Source organism: Pristiophorus japonicus, chromosome 12 (genome assembly GCF_044704955.1).
Source record: "Pristiophorus japonicus isolate sPriJap1 chromosome 12, sPriJap1.hap1, whole genome shotgun sequence".
Taxonomy (NCBI): Eukaryota; Metazoa; Chordata; class Chondrichthyes; family Pristiophoridae; genus Pristiophorus; species Pristiophorus japonicus.
The window spans coordinates 40,981,428-40,997,729 of NC_091988.1; the positions used below are offsets into that span (position 1 = coordinate 40,981,428).

The 16,302-nt window shown below is 42.7% G+C and overlaps 1 protein-coding gene across 1 annotated transcript in view; it reads left to right on the forward strand.

The window, feature by feature from the left end:
- The first annotated feature begins 1,437 nt into the window (after nucleotides 1–1,437).
- Nucleotides 1,438–16,302, forward strand: part of nup210 (nucleoporin 210) — a 179,351-nt gene continuing 164,486 nt past the window's right edge. The window contains exon 1 of the mRNA XM_070895346.1: nucleotides 1,438–1,768. Within this exon, the coding sequence (XP_070751447.1) occupies nucleotides 1,611–1,768 (158 nt within the window). The 5' untranslated portion in view covers nucleotides 1,438–1,610. The remainder of the gene's footprint in view (nucleotides 1,769–16,302) is intronic.

Genomic DNA, 16,302 nt, shown 5'->3' on the forward strand with positions numbered 1-16,302 from the left:
AGGAGGCTTAGTTGAAAAGTGGAGAATGTTTGAAATGGTGGGGCTGACTGGTGATGAATGATTACAGTAGTTATACATCTATTCCTGTTTGTCATTTTTCACAAAATATTGAATGATGCAGTTAATTCAAATTAAGCAACTTAAAACAGCATTTACTTTGTGCTTGAAAATGTGACTAATTTAAATAATAGCCCTTTGAATTAAAATAGATTGTAGTAACAATAATGCGCAAGGTATTATTCTGTTGCCAATTTGGCATTGTATTAAAACTGACCTTGTCCTGTCCAGCCTTTGGCCCAGACTGTCTGCTTCTGTATCTTCTGATGGAAGGTCACCGACCTGAAACGTTAACTCGGTTTCTCTCTCCACATATGCCTCTTTTAATTGAACCCTTAAGGAGACATCAAACAAAACATCTGACAAAAGTGCCCCTTTTTAGAGGGGCAGAACTAATAAAACCTGCATCATAAAAAAAAAGGAAATTTAACAATTTAAAAACAATAATGTTTCCAATACACACTCCACAGATCCTGCTGAAAGTTTCCAGCATTTTCTGTTTTTATTTCTGCCTACTACTCTTATTGGCCAATTTGCATGACCCAAGAGTCATCAATCAAAATCAATTTGACGAAAGTGTCCCCTTTTAATTACAGGTATAACTAAAACCAAAGAAAACTCAATAAATTAATTCATCCCTCTGTCTGCTTTGTGGCTCGCGATTTTGCACCTGCTCATTTTAATGGGCGGAAAATCGCGAGTTGCTGAGCACAAAAACTAAAAGTCTCTCCTGCAAAGTCTGACTGTTGCAAGCAAAAACAGTCTGAAGTTAATTGTTGTGCAGTTGGGCCAGGGAGTTTCTAGACTGGGGCTCTACGGGACACTGATAAATGTCGGGCTCAGGTCAGGAAAAAGCACCAAAAAGCCTTGCTCATTTTTAACCTTGAATTGTGATTTTCAAAGTGATGTTTGTTGGGGTGGGGTGAAAGTTCCAAGGGATATTCGTCCAGCAGCCAATTGGTTAACATATCCAAGCCTTTCGAGCGCATGCGTTGGGTTTAGTCTCTGACTGCGACTTTGGTGGGGGTGGTGGAGTGACGTTGGACAAATGGTAGGAAAAGGCGGGCATTTCTGGTGTGGAGAACAGAAGCTCGCCTGAAGCTGTGGTCTGTAAATCTATGAAAAAAGTGAGAGGAAGCGGCGCTTTGAACCCTGTTGTTTGCCGCGTTGTAGTGAAGGGGCCGAGAGTGCAGCGCTTTTGTGGAAGCGCCGGGGTTTTATGTCTTGCGTAAAGAATCCCCACACGCCATCCACGCTTCCCGGCTTGCTCAGTGAACCTTGTGAGGCAGGTAGCGAGCCGAGTATCGCTGCTGGATACACGCGGGTTATTTTGTATCCTTAAACTGCAACATGTCCGCCCGTCGTCTGAGTTCTTCATGAGTAGAGACACCTGCCCTGGGCCCTCACGTCGAAATTATCATTTGCACGTTTGAAACCAGACCTTTGGTATCGATTTTTCAAATAGGACTTCAACTCAATTTGCCGCCTACCTTTATTTAAAAAAAAAATCAAAATCTGCAATTGCCTCTTACTCTGAACTGTGCTTGGAGAACATGGCTCTCGACTTTCATAACTGGATGTTGATTCTGGCCGGCTGCACACACTTTTATTCTGAAGCCTCAAAACTGAACATTCCCAAAGTTTTACTCCCTTATGCTAGAAGCACAACGGTCAACTTTACACTAGAAGCGGCGGAAGGATGTTATAAATGGTAAGAGAGCGAACGAGACATGTTGTACTGACCAAGCGATCCCCTCATTCTATTTTTGGAGCGTGTTCACGATTTAGTCTTATCTGGTAACGAGTAAAGTCAACACTTACTGAATTTGTGCTTCATCAGCCACTTCCAATGAGTGCACGTGTAGTGGCGCTTTGCTTCAAGGTTACACGCCATTTCTGAGCACCGACCTCCTGCACCCATCATTAATATTAAACGATCCGAGTCTATTTTTACTAACTAGTTTGTATAAAATGAGTACTGGTTAGCCAGTGGCCCGACTGTATCAAGTGTTCTTCTCCGTGTGTGTGAAATCGGTGTAAATTCTCCTATGACATTCACGTGGGCATTCTTGGCGCCTAACATTTGATCAGTTTGAGTGGCAACGTCTACAGGTTAATCTACTCCAGTTCCAAAACACCCAAGTCTTGCCCTCTCGGGGCCCCCTCTTTTATTTTGAATGGCGTATCACCGCCCCCCCCCCCCCCCCCCCAACTTGATCTGTGGAAACTTTTATACATATCTATTTCCGAGGTACTATATTCACCGAAAAATAAGCAGAGCAAAATGAGATGTATGATTTTTATAATTATAAAACAATAAAGAGAGAATTTTAGTTGCTGTTTAATTTGGTCAAATACAAGAAAATATATACAGAAACTAAGTCAGAGGTGATGTCAGAAAACATGCAAAATCTGGAACTCTTCTCTTATTTCCCCCCTCCCCCTTGAAAAAAGCTGCTGAGACTAAGTCAATTGAAAATTTCAAAACTTGAGACACAGATTTTTGTTATGCAAGGGTATTAAGTGTAGTGGCAGCCAAACGGTTACATGGAGTTACGATCTGATCTAATTGAATAGTAGATCAGGCATGAGGGGCTGAATGGCCACCTTTCTGTTCCACATACCTAAGAAGGGAGGCATGTTGCTGGAGGGAAGATGACGCATTGCGTATGCCCATTTTATCATAGAGGGAAAACATATAGATGATAAAGTTACAGGTACAGCGTTGAAAATCCAGAGATCCGGAAAGTGTTCCGGAATCCGGACCCGCCGCCTCCCCATTCCCTGCAAACACCCCCCCCCAGTGCTGGACTCCCCCATCTCAGGCTGCCGCCGACCTCTTCCCCCGCATTGGCCCAGGCGTTTCCGGATTTGGTACGTCGGAAAGACATTCCGAATTCTGGAAATACCCGAACCTGGGCTCAGGTGTTTCCAGATTCGGGACCTCAAAGACGTTCCGAAGTCCAGAAATACACAGAATCTGGAACGGCCAGGGTCTCGATTTCGATGGTTAGTACCTGTACTAGCCAATGATCTAATTTGTATCACAAGTGTAAAAAAAAGCAACGTTTGCGGCCCAGCAAAGAAAGTATTATAAAGGCTAATTCTCATGGTCATGAGCATCAATATGAAGTGCTTTTGTTTTGCACTGATGCTGCAGTCATTGTGTAAATGCATCCCAAATTCACTCTCAGTGCAAAGTTGAGGGATACTTTCTGGAAGAGGCTGTTTCACTTTTGTCAGGATCAGCTTGTGCCTTGATACTAAATTCTACACAAGTTTAGCATTGGTGCAAAGCCAATTTCTACTGATGGCCTTATATGTAGTCTAAATGCATTAAGAATATGGAAATGAACTATATCATTGAGGGGGAGGGGATCACAGTAAGAATGAAACCCAAGTGACTCATTAAGTGAAAGAATGGTCGAAAGGTGAAGCAGAAGTATTTTAAGATACCAGAAAAAACATCTGAAGATAACTAAAATGAGTATCTAAAGATGAATACCAAATGTTGTTTTATTGTAAGTGATAGTATTGCAGAGTAACCTTTTTGTAAACTTAGCTGCCTTGACTATTGAGTGTTCCTAGCACTTGCTGTTTTTATATATTTTAAAGCACGTTGGGTATTGGAGCCAGCATAAATTTGGAAGCAATAGCTTGCACCTATCTTTTTTTTTTAAGTGATTTCTGCTGTATTTCTCATTACCTCTTTCTCAACTGAAGTCATTCACTACTTGCTGGAATATGATTCCATAGTTTGTGTGTGACCTCTGGTACCTTTCCAAGTGTTCATTTATTATGTGACCGTAGGTAGAATGAATGGACAGCTTTTGTTTATATGGTAGCTTATGTATTCAGGATGCAGATCCCATAAATAGTGAATGAAGTGAATAACCCATTAATCTGGTTTTGTTTGTATTGATCGAGGGAGGAATGTTGGCTGAGACAGTCACCTGACCAGGCACAGTGCCTTGGTTTAATGTCTCAGCCAAAAGATATGGGAGTAGAACTTCCGCTTTGGGCGCAATCAGAAATCCAGGTGCAAATTGGAAATTAAGAGATCTAACAAACTTCATAATTATCAGAACCACTAGCATTTAGATCTGAATGTTTTTCATCTTTAAAGATCCTATAACTATTGCAAAGTAAAAAAACAAAAAACACTGGGATTAATTTCCAAAATAGGCCTTGCATATTGTGAATAATGGTCTTGGAATGAGAAGCAATAAATAATGTATCACAAATCCAATAGAATGCTTTGAGGAAGTAACTAAATTTCTCCTAAGTGTTAGCCTGCAGAATCTTCTTGGATTTTTAGACTTCAGTTATCCAATTCTTTTTCTTTTGAATAATGTGAACTCAGCAAATTATTAACAGTTCCCCTGTCCCCTCTGTAATCTTGAATTGTTAAATTTGTATGTGTCTTCTCCAGTTCTGTGTTCATCCAAATTTGCCTATATATTTTTTTAAACCTCACACACATTTAACCGTAATTTAAAGACCTGGATCACATCTTCTGTAAAACTAAACTAAGTTTTGAGACCCTTCTCTTCAGAATCATTCTGGTCATTCTTCAAACCCTCTCCAATACATAACATATTCCAAATTTGGCCTCACCCAGTGATTTATGAGTTCAGAGTGGCTTATTTCAACTGGAATAGCTTGTTTCAAATTATAATCAAACACCCTGAAGATGCACCTCATTAATCATCAATAGGATTAATAGCTTTCATCTTGACACTTTCAAATCCTTTGTTCATAGTACCACATTCATTGTAGACACAAATTACATGTTCCAATGTGCAAAACAGTACATTTATTCTGATAATTATGAAGTTTGTTAGATCTCTTAATTTCCAATGAAATACGAACTCCGGTTGTAGTTTTAATGTAACTTTATTCTGGCAGCAGCAACAAGCTTTTGGCTTTAAGTCAGGCCGTTGTCCTTCTGAGACCACATGGCCAAAATGGCAGTATTTATATCTGGTTCAATTTACAGAAAAGAACTCGCCTTCTTTGACCTTATTGGCTCAATTGATTAGTCTGTTAACCTTTAATTGGCTCGCTACCCAAAGGTCCTAAAATGTCAAGTTGATTGATGACTTAATGCAATGTGGTCTGTGTTTTTTCAAAACTGCAGCCAGGCTGCAGAGCTTGAATTCTCTATCAATCCCCCCTTTGATTCTTTCACAAACTAAATCATAAAACATCAGCTATCACTGGTTAAACATTCTACAAAATAATTTCATACATGTTAATAGAGTTTCCTTCTAAAATTTGTTGATGTGTTTCGCCACATGTCCGGACTCGTAGCTTCCACACAAATTTACACCAACCCGAGTTCCATCGTGGCCACAATGGAAGTCTGGTTTTAGTAGGTTAATTAACCTTATTCCAATTTAATCCAAATCAATATCTTAATTCAACCAGTAAACAACCTTCCCTTAAGCATAACATACCCCTGTGCCACGTACAGACGGTCTGCTGGGACCTGCAAGGTGTCTCACCTGCGGGACAGCAGCTACAGCCGCCTGGTCGCAACAACATTTAATCAACATAAACAAACAATATAAAAGTAAAATAATTACAACTAATAGAATTACACCTTCCACCAATGAAGTTCCTATTGAACCTAGCCATTCAGTGGCTCCGCTCCACAAAGTGAATGATGGGGGTTGCTTAAGTTTTTCTACCTCCTTTTGGATATGCTCCGCTAAGTGGGTAATTTCTTCGGAGCTATCTGGAATGTATGTGCAACACTCAGTTCCGAGTAGGGCGCAAGTACCTCCCTATTCAGCCAGGATGTAATCAACGGCCAGTCTATTCTGTAGGGCTACTGTGCGAATTGCTACCATTTCTGCATTGATTTTAACTAGGGCCTCTGAGGTATCATTGGCTACCCGTTCCACAACGGATGCCATGTTAATGTATTCCCTCGTCAGTCTGGCGGTCCCATACCTGGGGATCAGAATGGCAAAGAACCTCTCTGTTTCTCTGAAAGCTCTCTTAAGGCGGTGTAAATGTTCCGACAGTGACTTTATATGATACATATAAGGCACGATGCAGGCTAAATAGCAGGATCCCATCCAATTCTGGGGCAGCCAAGGGTAGGCCTTGTGGCCACACACCCAATAGGTTCCATTATAGGCAATGAAGGTTAGCTGTTTCTTTGTCAGCAACACTCCGGGGCCTGTCCAGGCTTTTCCATCTGTTTTATTCAGAATCCCTGTTGCGTTAAAAACTCCCACATCGGCCCAGTTTGGACGGTTCCGTGGCTTGATTATATTATAATTCCGGGAGCAGTTACTATACCCCATATTTTGGCCTCCTTTGATGTTTCTAATCAGACAGACCGATTTCCCCCGGTCTTCCTATTCCCGTTATATTAGTGATAACAAAAAATGGGGCCGTTTGGAATTATTGTAGCATGGTTGGTATCCTCCTTCAAAGGTAGTCAGATTGTAACCTGCTGACTTCCATTTACATGCCCAGTTTTCTGTATCCTGAAACGCCTTGCCTGTTTTGTTTTGATTAATTATCCACTCAGCCATTTCTGAGATATTCAAGGGAACTGGCCTCAAGGGAATCCCTCCCTTTGAGTGAATAGGAATATGCGCACACACCCAACAACTAGAAATGTTACTTTGTTTGCCATAAATGTATGACATATATAAAAAGGTATTTACATGTAATTCCCTTGGTACTCTACTATTTCCCTTTGGTGCAGAGGGTCGGCTAGTAAGAAGTAGGCCTATGCCTAAAATACCTACAATCAGTAATACAGTAAATTTATACATTTTGGCAAAAAGTAATTGTCCTTATTAGATTTCAGCTTCAGTTACCGGTGCTCGTTTAACGTGTGAAGCGTGGATCCAGGCTTTCTTTCCTTGGACTTTTTAACAGCTGCCTGGGTGGTCAATAACACTTGATAAGGTCCCTCCCACTTGGCACCCAAAGGTTCTTTATGCAACTTTTTCACATACACCCAGACTCCCGGGATGATGTCGTGTCCTCCTTCGGGTGGATTACCCCAAGCTGCCGATACCTGTCGGGAAACAGAACTAATAGCATTGGTTAGGTTCTGACAGTATGATAACAAAGTGTCACTCATTAAGTGAACATCAGCTTTCCGTAAATCAGTAGTTCCTGGCAGCGACATGGGTTTTCCTGTTATAATTTCAAATGGGCTTAGACCTGTAGTTCTGTTCGGGGTTGTCCTAATGCTACACAGCACTATTGGTAGTGCCTGGGGCCATGGTGATATTTGGTAAGCTGTTGTATCAGAGCTCGATTCATTCGCTCTACTTGTCCTGATGATTGTGGATGATAAGGACAGTGTAAATCCCACATAATGTTCAGTAACCTACAGACTTCTTGGCAGACAGCACCTGTGAAGTGTGTTCCCTGATCTGAGTCAATGCTACTCAGGACTCCCCATCGGGGAATGTAATCCTTACACAAGACCGTTGCAGTGTGATTGGCTGTGGCTCTTTTAGTTGGGACAGCTTCTACCCATCTAGAGAATCCGTCGACCATGACAAGAATGTTAGTGTATCCTTGGCATGAAGGAAGAGATATATAATCAACCTGCAGATGCTGGAATGGTCCGACAGGGACAGGGGGCCTCAGTTGGGGCATTACCGTGATGGGTCCAGAATTATTTTTCTGGCAGACCACACAGCAGTCTGCTACCAGCTGGGCATGTTTTTTAAATCCCCACCCCACCAGCTTTTCTGGAACCGTGCCGTCATCTGTTGTGAGGCCAAGTATCCCCACGAGTGGATCTGTTGGGCTAAAAAAGGCATAAGCGCTTGTGGCGCGACTGGCTTGTCGGTAACTCTTTGTCTACAGACACCATCTTCACATAGCTTAATTCCTGCCTCAATCCATGTCCATTTTTCCTCTCGGGAGCACTCGCCTTGCATTGTTTGAAGGTCTCGTGTCAGAGTCCTGAGTGCTTTCAATCTGCACACCTGTGTTGGTTCTTCTGGGGGAACGCCCTGTGAGGCGGCATCTTTAGCTGCCTGGTCGGCTAGGGCATTTCCCTGTGCTTCTGTGGTATTTTCCTTGGTATGGGCCTTACACTTCAGGATGGACACTTCCTGAGGTAATTGTATAGCCTCTAGTAAGTCTCGGACTTCTTTTCCATTTCAGATAGGTGTACCAGCAACAGTGAAGAATCCCCTTTTCCGCTATAACAGACCAAAGTCGTGAGCGACTCCAAAAGCATAATGCGAATCTGTGTAGACATTAGCTGTCTGTCCTTCTGCTATTCGACATGCTTCTGACAGGGCCCGTAACTCGGCCTGTTGTGCTGACGTTCCTCTGCTGCTAAGGCTGCTTCTGTTTTTTTTTAAAATCTCCACGCAGTCATGCTCTTCACATTCTCCCCCCTCTTGCTCCCTCGATTCTGACATCGGGAGCATAGTTGCGGGATTAACCGGGCTGGCCCGGATGATATGGAGATTAGGAGCTTTCAAAACTGCTGTCCAGCGGGTCCAGCTAGCTGCCGTCACCTGAGACATTCTATTCATAGACAGCAAAGCGTATACGGTGTGGGGACACTTGACAATCAGCTTTTGGCCGAGGACTAGACCCACAGTGATCATTACCGCTCGCTACGTAACTTCCATGGCCCTTGGGCAACTTCCCCATCCGAGGGCTACCGCATCCAGTTTTGCCGAATAATAGCCAATAGGTCTTTATCGATCCCCATGTTCTTGTGTCAGTATAGCTGTTATGTATCCTTCTTTCTCATGGACAAACAGGGTAAATGGCTTACCACTGTCAGGGATTCCCAGAGCCGGTGCCGAACACAAAGCCTTTTTCAAACTCGGGAAGGCCTCTTGCTGTTAGTGAGGATGATGGCTTCTTTAGAGGCACGTTTCCCCTTTAAAATATCATTCAAAGGTTGAGCAAGCTGTGTGAAGGAGTCAATCCAATTTCTGTGAAAGTTATACAATCCCAAAAAAGACCTTAGTTCCTGAATAGTGGTGGGTTTTTTAGCAGCCCGAATGGCTGCAGTTCTATCCTGGGTAAGTTCTCTCTTTCCTTGTGAAATCTTTTGTCCCAGGTATACAACCTCTTCTTGGGATATTTGTGCTTTGTCGATGCTGGCTTTATGCCCTTTCAGCCAAAGGTGGTCCAGCAAAGCTCGTAAATCTTGTTCATGGTGTTCTTCCGTGTTTGAAGCTAGCAGGATATCGTCTACATATTGGATGACTGTTGATGACAGGGGAGGTAATTCTCGCAAATGGCTTTGTAAAGCCATGTGGAATACCGTAGGGCTGTTGTGGAAACCCTGCGGTAACCGGGTCCAAGTATACTGTTGTCCTTGGACCGTGAAAGCAAACCACTGTCGAACCTCCGATGCCAGAGGCACCGACCAAAATCCATTGGCTATATCGATAACGGAGAAATATTTATGTTCCGGTTTGAGGGCATTAAAAATGGTGGAGGGATCTGCGACCAAAGGAGCTTTTTGATCAATACACTGGTTAGCTTTCCTATAATCGACAGTCAAATGCCAAGTCTCATTAGATTTCTGTACCGGCCAGACGGGGCTATTGGAGGAGCTATGCGTTTTAATAAGTACCCCTTGTTTCTCCAATTGCTGAATAACCGGTAAGATTCCCGCGATGGCAGTTGGACTGATGGGATACTGTTTAGTGCATGGAGGCTTGGTCCCGGTAAATGACGCAGGCTCCATCTGGAGTAGGCCACAATCGTTCTTATCTTTAGCCCATATCGGGTGTTCCTTCAATTCTTCCTTCTTCAAAGTTCTAATTGACCATGTCACCCGACCATTCTCTAAATGCAACGATGAATCTATTTGGATTAGAACGTCCATTCCCAAAAGGGCCTATCCAAACCAGCGTGGTTAGTTCATGTGGACCCAGCCCTATAAGTACCGGTGTTGTCCTTTTAATTTCCATTTTATGGCCCCCAACTCCATAGGCTGTACGTGCCCTACCATCGAACAGCAAAAAGTCTCCATATTGTAGGGGTAAGCATGTTAATTCCGCCCCTGTGTCTAAAAGACAGTCCACATCCTTATCGCCCACCCTCACAGTTATATATAGCCCATCTCCCCTTTGTTGTATTAGTGCGAAGAGGTGGACCAGGGTGGGCTCTAATCGTTTTTTGCTATCCCGAGTAACTCCTTCTGTTGTTACATTGTCAGTCGCTTAAATGCTTCTATGAGGTCATTATCTTGTGACAAGCCTGGTTTGTTGGCTGAATTGTATCCCTGGCTGCGTCCTCTTCCCCGGCCGCGACCTTGCTGTTTTGCCCTGCACGTCTTGGCCCAGTGACCTTCTTTCCCACAATAATGAAATTTTCCGGGTAATTTTCCTAATAACTGTTTATCGGAATCCTGGGATTTCCATCCCACAGCCTGCAGGGCTCGGACTTTAGCTACCATATCCCGATCTAATTGGTTACATCGATCCACCAATGCTACAAAGGTAGTTCCTCTACCTTCCCAGTCCGGTAACACTACCTTAAGCATTTTGGACAGTTCTGGCTTTGGACCTGCCACGAAAGCTGCTTTCAGGGGTCCAAACACTTGTTCATCCATTTCCTCATCCGTATTATTCATACCCGAATGTTCTAGCCGCGTGCATCTAAACCGCTCGTCATACTCCAGAACTTCCTCTGTTCCTTTCTGTTGGCAGGCTGTAATTTTTCCCCAGTCTGTCTTAGCTGGACTGAAGGCTTGCAGCCAGTGTATAATCGCCTCCCATCCTGTGTTTAATTCTTGCTCATTCTGCCCCAAAGCTTCTTCTACCTTGTAGTGCAATTTTCTTCCCTGTGTTTTTGGCACCATTATGGTCAAAATTTGCACTCCGTCCCAGGGATGAAGTTGATATATATTTCTTAAGCGGTCCAGTTGGTCCCACGTTTTTACTCCCCTTTTCTTTGGATTGGGCAATTCCTTGGACCATTTATCAATTTTCTCTGGGTCTGCCGAATCATGAACTAAGTATTCTGCATACACCCTTTTCCTCGTTTTTTTGGTTCCGCCCTCATCCGCAGTCTCTTCTGATTTGACTACAACTCGTCTTTTTTTTTTTAAAAGGGGCAACGCGCACCCCTAATTCTTCATCATCCTCCGACCCTGTATCGTCGGAGGATTAAGAATCCGTATCTATTCCTCGATCGTGTCCTCGGGTTGGCGCTTTTAATTTATCCAAACATGGGTACCCTGAGAATTGACCGATACATTTTCCTTTTCCTATTACTGTCTCTTGATCTAATGATTTTTTCCATTCTTTAATATCACCTTTTAAAGATCTTTAACTTCCGCTTCCGACTTTTCAAGTTCAAGTCTTTTCTGTCGCAGCGTTGCACGAACAGCTTGCAATTGGTCCTTTGTACTGGTCAGTTCTCGATCATGTTGGGAACGCATTATAATTTCATTCCGCTTTCGGATCTGTCCCATAACGGCTAGGGACCATCTAGTTCGCTCTTTATTTTTCTTACGGGTCGTTTTTCCCCAGACCCTTTTAATCTCGTCCAAGGACCATTGTCCATTGAAGGTTCCGTACTTTTGTTTGATCTTAATACAGGTTTTAGATAAGTCGAATTGTTGCTCTATGTATTCTTTCAACTGTTCGAGGACTTCATCTATCGAAACCTTAGGTGGTGCCTGCCCACCTTTAACAGTTGTAGGCAATTCTTTGCTCTTATCTCCTGCTGCCATAATACTGATTTCTTTACTGGGGTCTCGAGTCGTAGGCTTTCCAGCCAATCAGTGGGTCGGTGATTAATTAACTAACACACCGTCAAAGTTAGACGTCTATGGGACCTCGAGCCGACTACCAACCGGAGGGTTCGCAAACCGGAGGCTTTCGGAATCGTGTAGAAGGAGAGACGAATTTAGACTTTTGACCAAGGACTTTTATAAAGAGGAGTCCTTACCTCAGTATGTAGGTCCGATGTCCAAAATTCAGTTTCTTTCCTCAGTGATCCTGTTCGTGACACCAAAATTGTTAGATCTCTTAATTTCCAATGAAATACGAACTCCGGTTTTAGTTTTAATGTAACTTTATTCTGGCAGCAGCAACAAGCTTCTGGCTTTAAGCCAGGCCTTTGTCCTTCTGAGACCACATGGCCAAAATGGCTGTACTTATACCTGGTTCAATTTACAGAAAAGAACTCGCCTTCTTTGACCTTATTGGCTCAATTGATTAGTCTGTTAACCTTTAATTGGTTCGCTACCCAAAGTTCCTAAAATGTTAAGTTGATTAATGACTTAATGCAGTGTGGTCTGTGTTTTTTCAAAACTGCAGCCGGGCTGCAGAGCTTGAATTCTCGATCAAAGTTGAAACTGAAAGGCCCAAAAAAAGAAAAGAATGGCTTCAGTAAATGTTGGTCCCCTGGAGGATGAGACTGGGGAATTAATAAAGGAGAACAGGGAAATGGCAGAGATGCTGAACCAAGATTTTGTATCGATCGTCAGGGTAGAAGACACTAAAACATCCCATTAGTGGATAATCAAAGGGCTGTATGGAGGGAGGAACTTAAAACAATCAATATCACTAGTGAAGTCGTACTAGGTAAAATAATGGGACTAAAGGTGGACAAATCCCCTGGACCCGATGGCATACATCTTAGGGTCTTAAGAGAAGTGGCTGCAGAGATAGTAGATTACAACAAATGCATCCATCAAAATTCCCTGGATTCTGGGCGGTCCCAACGGATTGGAAAACCGCAAATGTAATGCCCCTATTTAAAAAAGGAGGCAGACAAAAAGCAGGAAACTATAGACCAGTTAGCCTAACATCTGTCGTTGGGAAAATGCTGGAGTCCACTATTAAGGAAGCGGTAGCAGGACATTTGGAAAGGCATAATTCAGTCAGCCTAGTTTTATGAAAGGGAAATCATGTTTGACAAATTTGCTGGAGTTATTTGAGGATGTAATGAGCAGGGTGGATAAGGGAAAACCAGTGGATGTGGTGTATTTGGATTTCCAGAAGGCATTCGATAAGGTGCCACATAAGAAGTTACTGCACAAGATAAAAGCTCACTTGGTTGGGGATAATATATTAGCATGGATAGAGGATTGGCTAACTAACAGAAAAGCAAATTATAATTTAAGTGGAGAAAAATTGAAAAGTGCTGCAGTACAGAGAGACCTGGGGGTCCTTGTGCATGAAATACAAAAAGTTAGCATGCAGGTACAGCAAGTAATCAGGAAGGCAAATAGAATGTTGGCCTTTATTGCAAGGGTGATAGAGTATAAAAGCAGAGAAGTCCTGCTGCAACTGTACAGAGTATTGGTGAGGCCACATCTGGAGTACCATGTACAGTTTTGGTCTCCGTATTTAAGGAAGGATATACTTGCATTGGCGGCTGTTCAGAGAAGGTTCACTAGGTTGATTCCGGAGATGAGGGGGTTGATTTGACTTGACCCTATACTCATTGGAGTTCAGAAGAATGAAACTTATAAGATAACTTGTAAGATAATGAGGGGGCTCGACAAGGTGGCTGCAGTGAGGATATTTCCACTCATAGTGGAAACTAAAACTAGGGGATATATTCTTAGAATAAGTGGCCGCCCATTTAAAACTGTGATGAGAAATTTCTTCTCAGGTTTGTAAATCTATGGAATTCTGTGCCCCAGAGAGCTGCGGAGGCTGGGTCATTGAATATATTTAAGGCAGAGATAGACAGACAGATTTTTGAGCGATAAGGGAGTCAAGGGTTATAGGGGCAGGGAGGGAAGTGAAGTGGAGCCGAGTCCATGATCAGATCAGCCATGATCTTATTGTTGAGTGGCGGAGCAGGCTGGAGGGCCAAATGACCTACTCCTGCTCCTATTTCTTATGATCTTATAATTTGCAGTCAGCGGCGAAGCAAAGGCGTTCGCTGTTGGCCCCGAAGTAAGCTTCCCACAAAGATCTCGCCATAGTGGGAATCCCATAGTGCGAGTGGCTGTGATGTCAACAAGCTGTTTAAGCAGCCAATCGCATTGCAGAATTCTCAGACAAGAAACCAGGAAATACAATGCATTAATCATCCATCACTTAAATTTTTTTTTACAGTGAGCGAAATAAAGATTGGGACATACACATTGGGTTGAGATAGAAGCTGAAATATCATGAACAAATTTCCTGCAAAAATTAATTTTAAGATCTAATCATTTTTAACTTGACGGAAACGTTTTATATTCCACCAATATAACGTTAGTTTTTTTGCGCCAGAACGGTTGTTTTTCAGTCGTTATTACCCAGATCACCGTTTAAAAACCCAGTTACACCTCATTTGAATTGAGTTTTAACTTTTTATGGGGTTTGACACCAATATTTGTTTGGAAAAGGGAAGTTTTTATCAGATCAGTGTTGCTGGCTTTGTGTGTGGGGATTGCGGGTCCACAGTGCAGCCTGTGGACGAGTTGTGTATACCAGACTGCAACTTCAGGGTTTTCGCGTTAGGTTGCGCACATGCGCGGTAAATCCTGAAGTTGCGGTCAATTTCAAAGGTGAAATGATAGGACCGCTGCCAGTTCGCTGATATCAGGACTGCAAGTTCTGGGCCATTTTATAAGCACAACTCAACAGGCCAGTATCCCACAGTTTCACATTTAGACACGCAGTTCAAATGGTCTACAACTGTTGAATGTTATTGGTGGTCTTTGCCAGATGTACAGCATAGTTTTTGAACTTATACCTTTAATAAAACACAGGTATATTATTGCCTTGTACCACAATATAACCTGGACATCTTTTAGGGTTATTTTAATGAAGTTCTAAGTGTGTTCAGGTCAGTAATAGATGTCAACAGGGATAAGAACTGATCACATGCTCACAATTCAAGGGGGAAGACATTTTCAGTGAATTGATTGCAACATTGCTACTTCACGTTTGCATAGAAATGATCTACAGTTGATTACTGACAATTTAATGAAATTGATACTGTAAGTGTCAATGTCTGAAGTCCATAGCTGATTACAAAGAATATTTAATACAGCACTTTCAATCTTACTACATTCACTATCATTTTGGTTTGTATTTTGTACCAAATGTTAATATAGTTCACAGAATATTTCAGAAGATGAAACATACACTTTGTGGTTCAAGGCCAGACTAAAGAAAGTACACCGGCTCCTTCCAAGGTTGCATCCGAGATTTCAGGGAATGAAGATGGGGAATGTATCAGGGATGAGACAGTGAATGATTTGCTGGCAATAAGGGTGTCAAAAGCAGAGGAAAGAAATAATTCAGCAGATCAACAATGGCAGAAGTGTTGTGACTGAGGCACGAGGGAATTGTGAGTTTTGAGAGTGAATTAGTGAAGGAGCTGGACAGGTTTTTTTTCAGCGTTGGATGGTGATGGCCTTGGGGTCAGTGAAGTTGGAGTAATAGTGAATGTGAAGGTATATGGGTGGTAAAAGTAATGAAGTGGCCAGAAAGGGCCTTTTTGATGACCAACATTTCAGAAGTGAAGCAGCCAGAGAGATGATGAAGTCAAGTGGCTGGCCACGAGTGTGAGAGTTTGTGAAGAATGTGACTGAGGATAAAAGAACAGAGATGTTGGAGGAGGCAAGGCTGAAGAAATTTAATTGCTGTTCTGGGTGAATCAGATGCAGGCGCCATGATGGACATAGTAAAGAATATCACTGGAGGCCACAGGCTCAGTCAAGAGGGACTTGAGCCTGAGACGGTAGTGAGAAAGCTGAGGAGCAGTGTTAGGTGGGGGAGGGATCAAAGGACCCATGGTGCCAGAGAAAAGTAAGGTGAACGGCAGTATGGCTGAATGAAATGTTGAGCAGTGGATGTGGTGTATTTGGACTTTCAAAAGGCTTTTGACAAGGTCCCACACAAGAGATTAGTGTGCAAAATTAAAGCACATGATTTTGGGGGGTGTAAGGGGGCGGGGGTGTATTTGTGGTCTCTATGAGGAGGTCAGGTTCCCTTCTGATCAACTTAAGCGGTTTCGAATAGCTCCCCCTCCCTTGGGTTCTGTACTCTGGATTTATTTGGGGGGGGTGTGACAAAAATGTAGAGGACGCTGGTTTGATGCAAAGAACTTTGTTTTTATTACAGTCAAAGTAATACAGGCTTATTACTCTAGTAAGAAAATACACGGCCAAACTTACAATCACTCTAATAAAGAACAATATAAGGAAAGGTACGAGGTCAAACTTACAATCACTCAAATAAACTACCATACACTACACATTCAAAGAGGGTTGCAGTAAAATTATACCTCCCACCTCCCAATACCTAATTCTAGCTAGGT